Raw genomic sequence first — 19619 nt, 5'->3', positions numbered from 1 at the left:
AGACCGACTACTTTGCCTTCTGTATTAACTAACACCTCAAATGACTAATTCATTTATGTCAACTACACATAAGGAAAATGTTTTCTCTTATCCATATGAATGATCTGTAGTTTGTGAGGATTGTAGACTGGGTTGTAAGCCTTTTTGTAAATAAATCTTTTGAAAAGGCCTAGATTTAGTGGCATTTATGATTTAGAGTCAAGACTCAGCCTCATATAATATATAGACAATAGGCAATTATATATCATAGACAATTCCTTTATTGTAGGTAGTTTATTGCAAAACCAACACATTGGACATTAACAAAAGCATAAAATATTATATGAACTCTTCAGATGACCAAACCTTTCTTTCCTAAAACCTAGTAGCATCAACAAACATAACTGAAAAAAAAAAAGTTACACCACCAATACTGTCTCAGCAGGGAGGAGGGAACCTTCTGGGATTCAGCATTCCCTCCCCTGACTTCCTTAGGAGAGGGAATATGAGGATGGAAAAAGTAAAGAAAAAATGAAGTATACACATTTCATCAAGGGAGAGAAAAGATAGCTCAGGATAGAACAGCACATAAAAACAGATGTGAGAGACGGCTCTGTCTGGCTAAACCATGAAAAAAGCAACCTTCCTTGTCTATAAACTGACAGATGCTGGATCCTTCTCCCGGGGCTTGCCTGAAGTCTGCTCTGGGTAAGTGCGGGGAGGAGTGTCGGGGGTGGGGAGTTGCTCTGGGGAAATGCAGGCAGCGGGGAGAGAAGGGAGCCCTGGACACCTGGGGTAAAGAGTGCACTCAGAGGCAAGGTGCCTGGTGTTCGCCCTGCACTGGGGAAACACGTGCTGCTGTCCCATGACTTGACATCCGTATCCAGTGGACCTGGGACCCAATGGGACTAACACTCATAGGAGAATATTTTAAAGTAAGAGAAAAATGTAAAGGGACTAAATCCATCATAAAGAAATGCCTACCCTCATTGGTCTTCTGGTTTTGTGTCTGTTTTAATAGAGCACGTAGTTATTTGTGGCTGTAACTATTAACCTCGGTTCACTTCCTGCTGAATGGCTTCCTCCGAATAAAGGCAGACCGGCGTGCTGACAGCTGTGCTTGTCCAGCTACCTTAACTATGCTGCCCTGTGGTAAGGTTTCGCACGGCTGTCTTGAAAGACTGGCTGCCCATCTCATCCCTCCCCCGTCCTCCTCTATCACTTACCAAGGGGCCGCTGGCTTTGATGATTCCTGGCAGCGCTTTTCCCTCCTGGGCGCCATCCAGCTCGCTAGCATGGCTGTCACAGGTCTCACCTGGCTAAGGAGAGAAGTGAAGTCACTTTTATCCAGGCACGTCTTTCCCAATAAGGGCTTCCCAGGTGGCGCAAGTGATAAAGAAGCTGCCTGCCAATGGAGGAGACTTAACAGAGTAGGTTCGATCCCTGGGTTGAGAAGATCCTCTGGAGGAAGGCATGGCAACCCACTCCAGTATTCTCGCCCAGAGAATCCCCATGGACAGAGGAGCCTGGAGGGCTACAGTCCATAGGGTCTCAAAGAGGTGGACATGACTGAAGTGACTTAGCATGCACCCACATCTTCCCCCGTGTGATGGTTTACTCAATTACACATTACACTAGAATCGGTTTAAAGGCACAGCCCTGTGGAGATACAGAGTTAAGGACTGAAATAATGGTAAGAGCATTCACCAGTTCCTCCGAAAGGATGCTGATCCTTATAAGTGTTGCGCACTGGAAGAGAAATGAGTCTCAAAAGCAGACACCACTATCTGCTTGCCAAAACTTGCTTTTCTTTTCTCCTCTAACATACAAATATCACGACCTTGCTGTAGGATGCTGTGTGTCTGTCTACGAGGACCAAGTGTGATCCTGTGATGGTTCGGTCCAGTGCGATTTTGGTTAAAATGCTACTAGGGAAAACAGCTGGGAAGGCTAGTGTTCTCTTGCTGACGTGGACAGAATCAAGCTGACTGATGTTTCTTCCAGGACGTGGACAAGACACGTGTGATGCCCAGACATCCCTCAGCATTAAACATTAGCCTGCATGCTACATGGAGCACAATGGAAAGATTAAAAAATTGCTAGGTCCATGAGAGAGGTATTAGTCATACCAGCCTCAGAGTCCTTATTTTGTAAGGAAAACAAACCTCTAATTGTCTAAGTCAGGAAGCTTACTGATAAAACTACGCTACTTAAAAGTCAGACTTTATGAGTGTATTTTGGAATGATTTACAAATCAAAAGCAAGAGCATTCAGTGCTCTTTCGATTATGAAACTGGAAAAACATTAGACCGATTATCTCACAAACACACATGACTGAGCCAAATATTTCATTCCCATTCTCTGAGATTTGGAAAGGCTCTGATTTTTCACTATGCAACTATGCAGCAAATGTATTTGAGACTATTCCGACTGTAATGCACTGCTCTGTAGGCCTTGTGTATATGCTCTAAGATTTTTTTAGCAGCATTTGTGATATAACGGCAAATCTCCCAAAATAAGATGCAAATATCCTATCCATGATTAAAACAATGCTTTGCAAAATTAAACACGCTGGGTATTAATGAAATAAACTTTCACATGAGACCTTAGAAACTTCTTTTTCTGTATTTTCTAACTTTCCCCCATTGCGTATGTATGCTATTCACGTGAAGAATACACATCTCTTTGGAAGTGGAAACAATGCTAAAACGCAGTACAAGAAAACTTAGGTCAGGATGGAGAACAGAGTGAACCACTCCCAACAGAGAAAGGGCATATTTTTATAGGTACAGCTCCAAAGGGCACTGAAAACCAACAAAGTATTCTCCTAACAGATGAACAATTGTTGGAAATTTCTGGAAAGTAAAAAATAATTTGCTTCCTAATCATAGAGAAATTCTCAGCCTAAGAAGAGCATAAGACAACACTGCTGGCAAGCAAAGGGCAAATCCACAAAAAACAGACAAATGAACAACCAAACTTAGACTGATAATTACACGGGACAAGAGGCTCCAGGGTGACAGCTAGGAAAATTCAGTGTGAGGGGTTTCCTCAGTGAAGGGGCCAAAGACCTCCCGACAGCCCCCTTTATACTGAGCAGCAGGCAGAAGCCAGGCATAAACCCAAGGAAAGCCTTCTGGAGGAAGTGAACCACCTGCCTAAGAAAGAGGCTGAGCATTGGGACCATGACAGATCTCAGTATCAGGTCACTCCAGACCTTCATGAAAGGTATGGGTGGGAAAGTAAAACGGAAACATGAATTTTAGCTGGGAATGATGTCATCTGTTACTTTCCCTTTGGCATTGAAGGTGTGTGCACTCAATTATCTGTGTATGTGTACATGTCTACACATACACACATGCACAGACTCATCCATGTATGCTGTTAAAATAACGTCCCTTCACAGACTGTTCACACACCTTACTGACTTACAAAGGACCCAAAGTCAGCCCTCTTAGTCAATAAAGAGCTCTGTGGGAAAACATCTATATAATGGCAGAGAAAGCTATACAGCAAAGACATGTCCTAAAAGTCACTAACTAGGCAATCCAGCCAATCGCCAAGTATCATCAGTCACTGGAGAAAAATCAACACTGTAAAAAAGTTAGCCATGGAGAAAAATCAACATTTTTGGAAAAAAAGAAGTATACAGATAATGATAAACATTCTGGGAGAAAGAAATAATTGAGGGAAGAGGAAAAGGCTTATGATGATGTAACAGTTTCAGAGAGATTTGAGAGACTATTGCAATCATCAATCAGGACTACCTATAACAAGGAAGGGTAAATCAGTGCAAAAAGCAGGAGTTCTTATGAATTAACAGGATGAATTTAAAAATCAACAGGGACCAAATTATAACCACTCTTGACAAAAATTAGAAATAGGTTTCCACAGGATGATGTGGACAAAATCAGCTAGCATATAGAACAAATGGGCAAAAAGACACGGGAAATGTAAGAGACAATTTAAAAGCTTTGTGAATTTAACGCAAGAAATGAAAAGAAGAAAAGGGAAAACGGAGATAATCTGCAAGGGACAAGGGGCTGGTCTGTAAAGTGCGGACAGAGTGCCCCTCATGAGACACACGTAAGGGCAAAGGAAACTGCAGAGAAGCTGAACATCATTGTCACCATCGTCTTCATCAGATCAAGAATGGCACATGGGGTACTCCTCGACCAACACAGAACCCCTCTCCCTCTGCTGGGAAGGAAAATAACGGGCTAAGGAGAAGGAAACACAGAAGCATGAGAGAAGCAAGTCTCTACCTGCAGATTTTTGCTGCCAGGAGGCCATGTGGAGACAGATGTCAATAACCCATGTCCTTCTTAGGGTGAAGGGCGTGCTCAGTAAGAGGATCCAGCCTCACACCAGGAGGTACAAACCACAGCTTGAGAGTCTTCTCTTTTGCTAAAATAGCCTCAGTGGCAGTTCTGAACGCCAATCAGCACTCTGAAACTCTACTAACCTGGGCGAGGTGGGCTCTAGTGAAGCCCATTTACCTCCTGCGCAAGATTCTGTGTTTTCCCCACTTACTGTGACACATTCCAGAGGCTGCAGTGCCGTGTCCCCATGACAGATTTACATTTAGAAAATAACTGAAATGTCAAAATATTTCTTATGGTGAGAATTAAATTAATTCTGAAGGATTCAAAGAAGGTAGCCTAAAATTTTCCACTGTGCACTCAGCAGAGAGAACAATGGCTCAGCTGACGGCCTCCCCCAGTCCTGACTCCTGGCAGCCGCAGCTGTGGTTGTTTTTGTCACTGTAGGTACAAGGAGGCTCCGTCGTTTTTTGCGTGTTTAACTATTTAATTATTCATTCCTGAGTCTGAGACGCTTTTTTCTTCCTTGTTACAAGGTAAGTTTTTTTTTTCCCCCTTAAAATTTTCCAGGTTGCCTTGAAGTAACCACTTCTCCTGACCTCCGGGCGCTCGCACCCCTCTTTGTCTTACCAGCTGACCATTTCTGCAGGGGACCATTGGCATCCTTCCTTCATCCGGGTTCACATCCAGAAGAGAAGCTGGGACACAACAAAACTCATCTGGCTATTGAGAAAAACAGAGTGCATTTTTATTCAGGCATGCTCTCCCAGGGGTCACCGTGCATTCAATCACGTATTATGCATACAGTGTGCACGTGCATCCAGACCTGGCGAGACACCCACAGATACGACTGCCTGTGCACCCAGCACCGCATGTGGCCACTTGGCAGCCGGTCCTGGGGCCTCACCACACACCAGGTGCAGTGACAGACACTGGTCTCTGTGCAAGACACTGTAAATTAACCGCCTGCCCCAAACCTAGTTGCCTGTCTTCCTTAATAGGGTCTTTTATTATTTTTTTCAGGAATGTTTGTGTACAATTAGAAAGTATTAATTTCCCAGGCTCTCTTGTAGCTAAGAGTGATCATATAATGTTTCCAGGCCATGAGAGGTAACTGGAATTCTACCAAGTTAAGATTTCTGGAAAATTGAAGTCAGACAGAGACAGGAGGTACAAGTACCTGGAGCTGCCAGGAACATGGATGTAGTTGTCAGGAGTGGCCCAGCCCCCTTGGTGAGCAGAAGGATGAAGGCCATGCATGAAAGACACAATACAAAGACGGGAGGAAGCTGGATCTATGCTAAAGCAAAGGAACACCTTCTTTCAGTTTCCGCATTTGTACTTGTAGAACTCTTGGGTTTTCTGTACCATGCAGTCAAGCGTATATGTGTGATATAATCATGTTTTTTTTTTAAAAAGGACTGTATGCCTATATTTATACAGTTAATTGTGAGTTAGTCCCACCGTTAATTGTTTATCAGTTATGAAATTGAAAATAGATTCGGTTGACTATTTTGCTCAATAAAATGTATTACTGGAGGTAATATCTGATTCACAGCTTCTGAATATTAGAAAAATTCTGTTTTGGCTCATGATGAAATGGATTTGAGATCTTGCACTATGTACCCAAAGGCTGACTTAGTATCTGTGATTTAGTGTATAAGAGTTCTACTAAAACAAGGCTTAAATAGTCTTTTAGAATAGAATTTCACTGAAAATTATATTTATTGACTAGTCAATTAAATCACAAAATTTTATTTGGGCCCATAGAAATACTCATGTTTTTCCTTGCTTGTCCATATTTTCTAAATTTCCATTATACACTGTGTATTACTTTTATAATAAGGAAAAAGACCACATTTTTTGGAAGAAACACATACTACTGAGAAATTGACAGAAGAAACTTGGATCAAGATGACCTATTCTCCTGCTCCTGTAAATTACTTAACATGTCAGAGATACTTTTCTCAAAGAGTAGATCTAGAAACCATGAAACACTTCCATTAGCAGAACAGAAATTGCTGGATGTCCCTGGAAGATAAAAAGCAAGCAAGAATGGTTTGATAAGGGTAGAGAAAAACTTGGGCCTGAAAAAAGAGTACAAGAGAAAAACGTGTGGAAGGTCAGTGCTGATCAAGAAAAAGCACATCTCCAGGATGCAAATGTAATGAGCAGGAAGGCATCGCCTAATTCAGAAGACAACAGCTGTTTAGGAGAAGAGCAGGCAGCAGCTAAATGTATTCAGGTTTCAACTTAACTGTCCCCGTGGTGACAGACTGACTATCTTCTTCTACCTGTGACCACTTGGCCTGCCTCACTCCCCACTGTCTCTAGAGCTGGACCTCCAGCAGTAAGACTGGGTGGAGAGAAGAGGGAGGTGCACAGAAGGAAGGCCCCGGGCCACTCCCCTGGCCTACCAGGAATGTGGTCATCTCTCTGCCTTTGCTGGACTCAAATATTGAACAGTTTACTGTACTTACATGCTATGGAAAAATAAGAAAAATGAGGCTGTTCATAAGACTTAAGCCTCAGTGGGAAAGTGCCCACACTGTACTTCCCTTCAGGGTCTAAGTGAAAGCAGAAGCACTGTTTCTATGTGGCTACAGTGCAAAGTTTTAGGAAACCTAGAGAGGCTAGTTATGCATTTTTCTTGAGTACCTGGGGGACTCAAGAGAAGCTACAGACACTTCTATATTTTGCAGTTTGCCAGGGAAGAGGAATTGGTGCTTTTGAACTCCGGTGCTGCAGAAGACTCTTGAGAGTCCCATGGACTGCAAGGAGATCAAACCAGTCAATCCTCAAGGAAATCAACCTTGAATATTCACTGGAAGGACTGATGCTGAAGCTCCAATACTTTGGCCACCTGATGCAAACAGCCAACTCACTGGAAAAGACCCTGATGCTGGGAAAGGCTGAAGGCAAAAGGAGAAGGGGGCAGCAGAGGATGAGATGGTCAGATACCACAACCAACTCAAGGGATGTGAATTGGAGCAAACTCCGGGAGATGGTGAAGGACAGGGGAGCCTGGAGTGCTACAGTCCATGGGGTCACAAACAGTCAGACACAACTGAACAACAACAGCAAGGGGAAATGAAAAATCTTAGTCTGAAGTAGCCAGAAACAGAAATGGGGAAAGAATGCGTGTAGGCCAAGTTCTTAGTACTCGCTCAAGATGATCTGGGCGATAACTGGAAAATGACACTGGGAATTTAAACCCGAAGGGCAAACCTTTCCTTTGATAGGCATCTAGTCCAGGACTTGTGTGTATGGAACCTGGTCTCAAGTTATAGGCATTGCCTGTACCCAGTTCCAGCTGAGGACAATCTCACCTTCCAGGAAGACACAGGTTTCAACCAGGTTAAAAGTTCAAACAGCACAGAACTCAGAATGCCTTCCCTCATTCTGCTCTAACATGGCAGAAGATTCTAGATCTGTGATCAATATACTGGCTACAAGCCATATGTGACAATTTAGGTTTAAATCAATTATGATTAAACAGTTAAAATTTTCATTCCTTACTTATACTAGCTACGTTTCAAGTGCTGATGCCACATGTGGCTGGGGCTATCACACTGGAGAGCATAGAAATGGGTCATTTCCACTACTTTAGACCGTTCTAAAAGTTGGATAAAGAAGGCTGAGTGCCAAAGAACTGATGCTTTCGAACTGTGGTGCTGGAGAAGATTCTTGAGGTTCCCTTGGACAGCAAGGAGATCAAACCATTCAGTCCTAAAGGAAATCAACCCTGAATATTCATTGGAAGGACTGATGCTGAAGCTCCAATACTTTGGCCGCCTGATGCAAAGAGCTAACTCATTGGAAAAGACCCTGATGCTGGAAAAGATTGACAGCCAGAGCAAAAGGGGATGACAGAAGATGAGATGGTTGGATGGCCTCACCAACTCAATGGACGTAAGTTTGAACAAACTCTAGGAGATAGTGAAGGACAGGGAAGCCTGGCATGCTGCAGTCCATAGGGTTGCAAAGAGTTGGACGTGACTGAGAGACTCAACAACAACAAAGACAGGTGTAAAGGCCAGGATTCTTCTGGGATGTTGTAAACACACAGGCAAAGCTTAACTCTGTAGACGTGAGCTACTCTGGCAACACCCCACTCTGGTTAATGTATCTAAGAGAAGACCTGACTGACACACAACCTAAAGTAACTAAAATTAGAATTGTTTTCATTTACATCAGTTACCCAATAAGCACGCAAAAGCATGATGACTGTAACGGACCACGCAGAAGCATGGCCAAGAGGAGCTACCCCTCGCCCAAGGCCAGGGACGGTGGCCGAGAGGAGGTACCCCACGTCCGAGGTCAGGGCCGGCAGCCAAGAGTGCCTGGCTGCGACAGCGCAGGAGCGGCCAAGAGGAGCTACCACACACCCGAGGCCAGGGGCAGTGGCCGAGAGGAGCAGCCCCATGCCCGAGGAGTGGTGGCTGCACAGAGGGCTGAGAGGAGCTACTCCACATTCAAGGTCAGGAGGGATGACCTCGTCTAAGGTAAGGAGCAGCGGCTGAGCTTTGCTGTAGCAGCCATGAAGAGATGCCCCACGTCCAAGGTAAGAGAAACCCAAGTAAGATGGTAGGTGTTGCGAGAGGGCATCAGAGGGAAGATACACTGAAATCATAATCAGAGAAAACTAGTCAATCTAAACACACGGAACTCAATGAAACTAAGCCATGCAGTGTGGGGCCACCCAAGATGGGCGGGTCATGGTGGAGAGGTCTGACAGAATGTGGTCCTTTGGAGAAGGGAATGGCAAACCACTTCAGTATTCTTGCTTTGAGAACCCCATGAACAGTATGAAAAGGCAAAATGATAGGATACCAAAAGAGGAACTCCCCAGGTCAGTAGGTGCCCAATATGCTACTGGAGATCAGTGGAGAGATAACTCCAGATAGAATGAAGGTATGGAACCAAAGCAAAAACAATATCCAGTTGTGGATGTGACTGGTGATAGAAGCAAGGTCCGATGCTGTAAAGAGCAATACTGCATAGGAACCTGGAATGTCAGGTCCATGAATCAAGACAAATTGGAAGTGGTCAAACGAGATGGCAAGAGTTGAACGTGGACATTCTAGGAATCAGCGAACTAAAACAGACTGGAATGGGTGAATCTAACTCAGCTGACCATTATATCTACTACTGCAGGCAGGAATCCCTTAGAAGAAATGGAGTAGCCATCATGGTCAACAAAAGAGTCCGAAATGCAGTACTTGGATGCAGTCTCAAAAACGACAGAATGATCTCTGTTCGTTTTCAAGGCAAACCATTCCATATCACAGTAATCCAAGTCTATGCCCCAACCGGTAACGCTGAAGAAGCTGAAGTTGAATGGTTCTATGAAGACCTACAAGACCTTTTAGAACTAACACCCATAAAAGATGTCCTTTTCATTATAGGGGACTGGAATGCAAAAGTAGAAAGTCAAAAAACACCTGGAGTAACAGGCAAATTTGGCCTTGGAATATGGAATGAAGCAGGGCAAAGGCTAATAGAGTTTTGCCAAGAGAATGTACTGGTCATAGCAACACCCTCTTCCAACAACACAAGAGAAGACTCTACACGTGGACATCACCAGATGGTCAACACCGAAATCAGACTGATTATATTCTTTGCAGCCAAAGATGGAGAAGCTCTATACAGTTAGCAAAAACAAAAATGGGAGCTGACTGTGGCTCAGATCATGAACTCCTTATTGCCAAATGCAGATTTAAATTGAAGGAAGTAGGGAAAACCATTGGACCATTCAGGTATGACCTAAATCAAATCCCTTATGATTATACAGTGGAAGTGAGAAATAGATTTAAGGGACTAGATCTGATAGATAGAGTGCCTGATGAACTATGGATGGAGGTTCATGACATCGTACAGGATACAGGGATCAAGTCCATCCCCATGGAAAAGAAATGCAAAAAAGCAAAATGGCTGTCTGGGGAGGCCTTACAAATAGCTGTGAAAAGAAGAGAGGCGAAAAGCAAAGGAGAAAAGGAAAGGTATAAGCATCTGAATGCAGAGTTCCAAAGAATAGCAAGGAGAGATAAGAAAGTCTTGCTCAGAGATCAATGCAAAGAAATAAAGGAAAATAACAAAACTGGAAAGACTAGAGATCTCTTCAAGAAAATTAGAGATACCAAGGGAACATTTCATGCAAAGATGGGCTTGATAAAGGACAGTAATGGTATGGACCTAAGAGAAACAGAAGATATTAAGAAGAGGTGGCAAGAATACACGGAAGAACTGCAGAAAAAAGATCTTCACGACCCAGATAATCATGATGGTGTGATCACTCATCTAGAGCCAGACATCTTGAAAAGTGAAGTCAAGTGGACCTTAGAAAACATCACCATGAACAAAGCTAGTGGAGGTGATGGAATTCCAGTGGAGCTATTTCAAATCCTGAAAGAGGATGCTGTGAAAGTGCTGCACTCAATATGCCAGCCAATTTGGAAAACTCAGCAGTGACCACAGGACTGGAGTTTTCATTACAATCCCAAAGAAAGGCAATGCCAAAGAATGCTCAAACTACCACACAACTGCACTCATCTCACACGCTAGTAAAGTAATGCTCAAAATTCTCCAAGCCAGGCTTTAGCAATACATGAACCGTGAACTTCCTGATGTTCAAGCTGGTTTTAGAAAAGGCAGAGGAACCAGAGATCACATTGATAACATCCACTGGATCATGGAAAAAGCAAGAGAGTTCCAGAAAAACATCTCTTTCTGCTTTATTGACTATGCCAAAGCCTTTGACTGTGTGGATCACAATAAACTGTGGAAAATTCTGAGAGAGATGGGAATACCAGACCACCTGACCTGCCTCTTGAGAAACCTATATGCAGGTCAGGAAGCAACAGTTAGAACTGGACATGCAACAACAGACTGCTTCCAAATAGGAAAAGGAGTATGTTAAGGCTGCACATTGCCACCCTGCTTATTTAACTTCTATGCAGAGTACATCATGAGAAATGCTGGGCTGGAAGAAGCACAAGCTGGAATCAAGGTTGCCGGGAGAAATATCAATCACCTCAGATATGCAGATGACACCACCCTTATGGCAGAAAGTGAAGAGGAACTAAAAAACCTCTTGATGAAAGTGAAAGACGAGAGTGAAAAAGTTGGCTTAAAGCTCAACATTCAGAAAACGAAGATCATGGCATCTGGTCCTATCACTTCATGGCAAATAGATGGGGAAACAGTGAAAATAGAGGCTGACTTTATTTTGGGGGGCTCCAAAATCACTGCAGATTGTGATTGCAGCCATGAAATTAAAAGACGCTTACTCCTTGGAAGGAAAGTTATGACCAACCTAGACAGCATATTAAAAAGCAGAAACATTACTTTGCCAACAAAGGTCCATCTAGTCAAGGCTATGGTTTTTCCTGTGGTCATGTATGCATGTGAGAGTTGGACTGTGAAGAAAGCTGAGCACCGAAAAATTGATGCTTTTGAACTGTGGTGTTGGAGAAGACTCTTGAGAGTCCCTTGGATGCAAGGAGATCCAACCAGTCCATTCTAAAGGAAATCAGTCCTGGGTGTTCTTTGGAAGGACTGATGCTAAAGCTGAAACTCCAATACTTTGGCCACCTCATGTGAAGAGTTGATTCACTGGAAAAGACTCTGATGCTGGGAGGGATTGGGGGCAGGAGGAGAAGGGGACGACAGAGGATGAGATGGCTGGATGGCATCGTCAACTCGATGCACATGAGTTTGGTGAACTCCGGGAGTTGGTGATGGACAGGGAGGCCTTGCATGCTGTGATTCATGGGGTCACAAAGATCGGACATGACTAAGCAACTGAACTGAAGTGCACTGAACTGACCCAATATCCTTGAAGTTTTAATTTATGTCATTATTGATATCACAATTAAGCAGAAAAGAAACCTAAATCAAAGCAATTAACTAAAACAAGTAAGAGCCACTGGATGGATTCTCAAGCTCTTGCTCAGCCGCAGAAACTCAGCGCCGCACGGATAGAATCTGGCTCCCAGGGCCCCTGGGTGGGGTGTGCAGCAGTCACACCCAGAGTGTGACTCCGTTCGTGCCAAGGAAGTTCCTGACAGACGTAGGTTCCCTTAGCCAACTTTTTCTTTGCCTGCACTAGAGTATCAAGTTCCCCTTTTCCTATATATGAATTAGGTCCATGAATCCTATCTGCATGGAAAGTGAAGTCACTCAGTCGTTTCCGACTCTGCAACACCATGGACTCTAGCCTACCAGGCTCCTTCGTCCATGGGATTCTCCAGGCAAGAATACTGGAGTGGGTTGCCATTTCCTTCTCCAGAGGATCTTCCCAACCCAGAGATTGAACCCGGGTCTCCCACACTGGAGGCAGATGCTTTAACCTCTGAGCCACCAGGGAAGCCCACAGAGGGTTAAGAATCCACCTTCCAAAGCAGGGAAGGTGGGTTCGACCCCTGGGTGGGAAACTAAAATCGCACATACTGTGGGGCAACTAAGCCCATGAGCTGCAACTACTGAGTCCTGTGCACCTCAACTAGAGAAAAAGGCCATGCTCTGCAACTCAGAGTTACATGCTGCGACTCAGACCCAACACAGCCAAAATTAATAAGAAAGAAATATTTTTTAAAAAAAGAATTGCACAGAGGACGTATCCAATAATTATCTGTATGAATGAAGTAGATCAGAGCTAGCACTGAAACTACCACAGAAATAGGAGGACATGACTCACAGCCTTGCAAGTAAAACTGTGGCCCAGGAACTGCCGAGGGTGACGTGGAATTTCAACCAGCCACGGCTCAGAAAACATGTGAGGCTGCCCTGATTTTTTTTGAATCATTCTCTAGCTCACTTGATTAATGCTGTATCTCACTTTTTAGCATCTTAATTTCTTTGAACATAAAGGGTACCCTAACCACTCTCTCATCCTCATCCCCAGTTAAAGCAAACCACCCAGATGTGCTCATGAGACTTGGGTCCACTTTTTCAGGAGTGCATTGCCTGTCCACAGAGCTTCCACTTAGCACTCAGATTTAAGTAAAGGCTCCCTGGAACCCATCCACAAAGACGTGCTCCATTACCAAAGAAGTTATCCTCCAACTTCAAAAGAAGGGAATAAATTTTGTGTGCAGGGAGCGTGCTGCATGGGGAATAAGAAATAGTCACTTAAGTTTATAAAATCTTGCATGGTGCTGTCTGCTTCAGTTTTCTCTTTTAAAGCTAGAGGATGACTATGAACTTTCCTGATATTTTTCCCATATTCTCCTCTGCTCCCCTAATCATACCTTTTGAGCCCTGTCCATTACTTACAGGAGATTCGCTGGCTCCGAAGATGTCTCTGACATCCCTGACAGATTGCTTGTTCTTTTTTCTCAAGGTTTGTGTGTAAGTATTGTATCTCTTCTTCACTGCAGCTGCCTGGGTTCGAGTCAAAGTAGAGAGCAAGGCTTTGCCATCTTCCTCCTCATCACCCGAGATCAGGGTTGATAAACCCACATCTTGCAACCACTCTGCTTCAAGTTCTCCTTCTGTAAAATGAAGTTGCCAAAAGGTGAGAATATTCTGTGACTGGATGACGAATATATCTGTAAGTCTGTAGACATCAGTGAGTAAGAAATATCAGTAAACAATATTAATAAGACCATCCTGGACCCTGAGGACACTATGCCAAGTGAAGTAAGTGAGACTGAGAAAGACAAACACCAAACACCATATGATCTCATTACACGTGGAGTTTAAGAACAAAATGAAGCCAAAAGCCCAAGTGCATAAATACGGAGAATAGACTGGTGTGCTTAGCAGAGGCAGGGGGTTGGGGTGGGCAAGAAGGGTAAAAGTGGTCAAAAGGTACACACTTCCAGTTATAAAATAAGTAAGTCATGAGGATGTAATGCACAGCATGGTGACTATATTTAATAACATTCTATTGCATATTTGAAAATTGTTAGGAGAGTAGGACCTTGAAAGTTCTTACCACAAGAAAAACAATTTTGTAACGATGTGTGATAATAGATATTAACTACATTTACTTTCGTGACTGTTTCATAATCATATATGTATCCAAATATCTAATCATTATGTTGTATACCTGAAACTAATATAATGGGAATAGAAGGCCATTGATAAAGAACATCTATAAAAACTTAACAGTTACAACCATTTTTTGTGGTGAATATCGAACCCTTCCCCTGCAAAACCGGGATCACAGCAAGGATATAAACCTGTCATTACTTACTTTCATTCAACTTATATGGAGGCCTTACTGGTATGATAAGGCAAGATTATAAAAAACAACAACATAGAAGTCAGAAAGGAAAGAGTAAAACTGTCTCTATTCCTCAAAAATCTCTCTGTTTATTTAGAAAATCCTAAGACATTTAGTAATAGACAACTACTGGTAAGTGAATTTAGAAAGATACTGAAATATAAGGTCAGGTTACAAAAACCAATTGTACTTTTGCACAAGGAGCAAACAATGGAAAAATGAGAGAGGAGCGAGAATAAAAGAGAGACACCGATTTACAAGATCCCACAAGGACTTTCCTGGTGATCCAGTGGTTAAGAATCCACCTGCCAATGCAGGGGACACAGGTTTGATCCCTAATCTGGGACGATACCACAAGCTGTGGAGCAACTAAGCCCACGCACCACAGCTACTGAGCCTGTGCTCTAGGGCCCAGGGGCCAGAACCACTGAGCCCACGCACCCCAGAGCCTGTGCTCTGTCGCAAGAGAAGCTGCTGCAACAAGAAAAGAGCCCCCAGTTACGGAAACTAGAGAAAGCCTATGCGCAGCAGTGATGATCCAGGGCAGCCAAAAGCCAATCAGTCAACACTTGCACTTTCAAAAAACGAGAGGTGAAAGATTTATATGATATTAAGAGAAACCAAAGTATAAGCACAAATAAAACTGCTTCTACTAATAAAAAAGAAATAAACAAAAATTAAAAACAACCCACTAAGAATATGAATAGGCAAGCCACATATGGTGAGAAAGTATTTGCAATACATATATTCGACAAAAGTTGAATCCAGAATATACGATGAATTCATAGAAGGCAGTAATAGAAAGATAATTTTAAAAAACAGTCAAAAGATTTTACAAAAGCCAGATATAGGAATGGAGGAGAATAAGCACTAGAAAAAGTGTTTGACATCATTAGTCATCAGTGAAATGTAATTACAACCACAGTGAGATACCTCCACATGTCGCTAGAACCATTCATGTTCACAAGTCTTAAAGCATCAAAATGTTCAAGGACTGAAGCAACTAAACTTGTTGTCAGACACGGCAGGGAGGAATGTGAAATGGTACAGCTACATTGGGAAAAGAGTGGCAATTTCTTATGTATGTAATTACACATATTCCATGAAAAATGCATATATCCAAGAGAAACACAAATACATCTCCACCAAAAGACTTTCACAAAACTGTTTACAGCAGCCTTATTCATAATGGCCAAAGCTGTTAACAACCCACAAGTTCACTAACAGTTAAATGAACAGACAAATCATGGCATATTCATACAACAGAATATTGCCATTTTGCATTGAACTGGGTCCCTGGAAGATACATGGAAGTTCCAACCACCAATTCAGGTGAATGTAAACTTCTTTGGAAATAAGAGTCTTTGCAGGTATAATGAGGATCTAAGCTGAAACGAGGTCATACTGGAGTAGAGTGGGTCCTTTATCTGATATCTCTCTCTAGTCGCTCAGTCAACTCTTTGCGACCGCATGGGCTGTAGCCTGGCAGGCTCCTCTGTCCATGGGATTCTCCAAGCAAGAATACTGGAATGGGGAGCAAGTCCCTTCTCCAGGGGATCTTCTTGACCCAGGGATCAAACCTGCATCTCCTGCATTGCAGGCAAATTCTTTACCATCTAAGCCCCAGGGAAGCCCTTATCCTATGTAGCTAGTGTCTTTATAAGAAAAAGAGAAGGAACATGGACAACAACGCAGAGAATAGGCTATGTGACCACAGAGGCAGAATGGCATGTACTGTCGACAAGCCAAGGAACAGCAAGGATTGTTGGGAACACCAGAAACTAGGAGAAAGACATGGGACAGGCTCTTCCCTACAGTCTTCAGAGAGTGGAGGGCCCTGCTGACCCCTTGATGTTCGACTTCTAGTCTCCAGACCCCAGGAGAACAATTTCTTTTGTTTTTAATCACCTAGCTTTATAGTACTTTGTTACAGCAGGCCTTGGAGACTGATGCAAACTATCCCATGATAATAAGCAGTGAAACACAGAAGGAATCTGAAAAATACAATATTTGGCAAAAGAAGCCAAACCCCAAACTGATCTATGCTGTAGAAACATCAGAACTGTGGTTGTCTCTGGCCAAGGACAGCAAGTCACGAGAACGATGAGACTGGGGAAAACTACAAGGAAATTTTCTGAGTTGACTGGAGTGTTATTTCGATTAGTGTGTGGTTACAAGGTAGCATTCGCCAAACCTCATTGAACTGCACACTTAAGATCTGGGCAGATGCTTCAAGAGACAAAATATCAGTAAAATAAAATTTACACTCGAGTTAGCTTTTTGTAGACGTTTCTGTTGGTTAACCTTGAAGATGTTTTTTTGCATGCTCTAGGCTAGAGCAAACGAAAAAATATATATATTGAAGAAAGAAAGAACCAGGTTTCTCACTCTTGGAGAAGGGAGTTATAAATACAGAGAAAGGGGAGACAACAAACTTTGTTGGCTTGGAATCGGAACTTATCAGTAAGAACTCACGATTTTTAATACGGATAGTGAGCTAGCTAGTGAGATGGAAGAAGTGGGGAACAAGAGGCACTTTTCTTTATTTGTCTTTCTGGATCCGAAAAGGCAAAATGTAAGGACATAAGCAAATGGCATAAAAATAGCCTTCTCTGAAGGAGGATGGTTCCCTTAACTAGATTCTTATTAAATGTGTGGTGGGCTTTTTTATTTGTAATTCTAAGTGAAATATCCTAATTGTGGTAAACCCAAACTATTTTTCTTCAGATCTAAGAAGGACAGACTTGGAGAAAAGAACAAAACTTTTTTTTTTTTTAACATTTTAGTTTATCTTGATAGTTGTTTTGAGGTTGCTGCTGCTGTGCTGCTAAGTGGCTTCAGTCGTGTCCGACCCTGTGCGACCCCAGAGATGGCAGCCCACCAGGCTCCACCATCCCTGGGATTCTCCAGGCAAGAACACTGGAGTGGGTTGCCATTTCCTTCTCCAGTGCAAGAAAGTGAAAAGTGAAAGAAGTCGCTCAGTCGTGTCCGACTCTTTGCAACCCCATGGACTGCAGCCCACCAGGCTCCTCCATCCCTGGGATTTTCCAGGCAAGAGTACTGAAGTGGGGTGCCAGTCACTGGCTAATGGAAACATTCTTAGATAGCTACTTACTCAACCACCTTCAATTTTCCTTTGCCTTTTTTTTTTTCTGTTTCTTTGGGCCACGCTGCAGGGCATTCAGGATCTTAGTTTCCCAACTAGGGGTCAAACCCAAGACCCCTAAAGTGGAGTCTTGACCAGTGGACTACAAGGGAAGTGCCAAACTACCTTCAGTTTTTCTTACACATTTACTTGTGGATAGGCAGTACCTGAAGAAGATAACCTATGCTTTTTTTTAACTTTTTATTTTGTACTGTGAAAGTCACTTAGTCGTGTCTGACTCTTTGTGACCCCATGGACTATATAGCCTGCCAGGCTCCTCTGTCTATGGAATTCTCCAGGCAAGAATATTGGAGTGGGTAGCCTATCCCTTCTCTAGGGGATCTTCCCAACACAGGGATCAAACCCAGGTCTCCCGCATTGCAGGAGGATTCTTTACCATCCGAGTCACCAGGGAAGCCAATTTTGTACTGGACTATACCCAATTAACAATGTTGTTACAGTTTCAGGTGGATAGCAAAGGGACTCAGTCATGCACATCCATGTATTCATTCTTCCCCAAACCCCCCTCCCATCCAGGCTGCCACATAACATTGAGCAGAGTTCCCTGTGCTGTAAAATAGGTCCTCCTTGTCCCATGCTTTTAAATCTCAGGTGAGTAATTTTGTTCTTTTAGAAAATTATGGGCAATAAAGATTGAGGGCAGGAGGAGAAGAGGGTAACAGAGGACAAGATGGTTGTATGGTATCATGGATTCAATGGACATGAGTTTGAGCAAATTCCAGGAGATAGGGAAGGACAGGGAAGCCTGGCATGCTGCAGTCCCTGGGTCGCAAAGAGTCGGACACGACTAAGAGACTAAACAACAACAAATACTTTTTTGGTTCCTCAAACTTCTTGTTTAATTTCATTGGAAACTAGTGAAACCAACCTATCTGACATGACATTTATCTTGTGAAGTACGGATTATCCATTCTCTAAATATATTAATATTAGTAAGTGCTTCAAAGTCAAACATTTTTTTTCTCCAGAATTATGCTGGCAATTTTTCTTTCTGTATCTTTCTTTGGTAATTAATAGACAAGTATGCACATGTAAAAACCTCAAAATTAGAATACTCAATCTGCTAAACGATCATGATTCTAATCCACAGCCAGGTACAGCCTCCCTAAATGGTGATATGTCAGGGATCAATGTGGATGGTTGATAGCCCCCCTTCAGGTTGTGTCACCTGCCGAGAAGCCACCCTGAGCCAGACCAGCAGATACAAACCAGCGGGAGCAGGAAGCTGGTACGCCACAGTCTATCAATTCACTGGTTAGGCTACTCGTGGAATGACGTCCACCTGCCAACAGAACAAGAGAGCACGTACGAGGCTGCACAGTGGGGACCAATCTGGCATCTCACCGTCCAGGGGCTTGGCCTCGGCAGGCGTCTGCTCCTCCTGAGCCCCCAGGCTGGTCTCCCTGATGCTTTCTATTTCCCGCCAGAAATCCTCCATGGAGGCGCTGTCTACAGAGGCTTGAGAGTTGGAGCGGCTGAATGCCGGGGACTGAAGGGACTCATTGGAGAGCATCCTGTTGATTCTTCGGCAGCGAGGGATGGACTTTCTGAGGAAAGAAAAGCATTAAGTATCGGTCAATGGAAATCAGTGTCTCATGTTATGAATCACACAAAAGTTTGGAACTAACGGAGAGAAGGAGTTAGTGTGACGGAGAGAGGTTTGAGGGAGTAACCTCCAGTCAGGGGGCCCCATCCTTTCATCCTCTCTAATCCACAATGACTTTGTGGCCATGTGGGAATTACTACAAAAATACTTTCTATGACTTTTACACACTCATAAGTAAGTTGCTTATATTAATCAAAACACATATAGTAAAAGTTAGCTTCTATAAATGTCCGAAGAGTGAAAAAACAAAAAGCTGGCTGTGCTTGGAATCCTAGATTTCTCGATCACCTTTAGTAGAAATTTCCAGAATTTGAT

The 19619-nt window shown here is 43.2% G+C and overlaps 1 protein-coding gene across 6 annotated transcripts in view; it reads right to left on the bottom strand.

Annotated features, from left to right (window-relative positions):
• Nucleotides 1-19619, bottom strand: part of ARHGAP28 (Rho GTPase activating protein 28) — a 142220-nt gene that overhangs the window by 43212 nt on the left and 79389 nt on the right. For 4 of the 6 annotated variants that reach the window (XM_069568615.1, XM_069568616.1, XM_069568620.1 and 1 more), the window contains exons 2-5: nt 19043-19245; nt 13578-13795; nt 4932-5024; nt 1206-1298 (exon numbers count right to left, since the gene is read on the bottom strand). In XM_069568615.1, the coding sequence (XP_069424716.1) occupies nt 1206-1298; nt 4932-5024; nt 13578-13795; nt 19043-19245 (607 nt within the window). The remainder of the gene's footprint in view (nt 1-1205; nt 1299-4931; nt 5025-13577; nt 13796-19042; nt 19246-19619) is intronic. The other 2 variants (XM_069568617.1, XM_069568619.1) reach the window with 1 other exon arrangement.

This window comes from Ovis canadensis, chromosome 23, assembly GCF_042477335.2.
Source record: "Ovis canadensis isolate MfBH-ARS-UI-01 breed Bighorn chromosome 23, ARS-UI_OviCan_v2, whole genome shotgun sequence".
Classification (NCBI taxonomy): Eukaryota; Metazoa; Chordata; class Mammalia; order Artiodactyla; family Bovidae; genus Ovis; species Ovis canadensis.
Note: the sequence above shows the minus strand (reverse complement) of the source record. Positions and strands in the feature narration are given on the sequence as shown.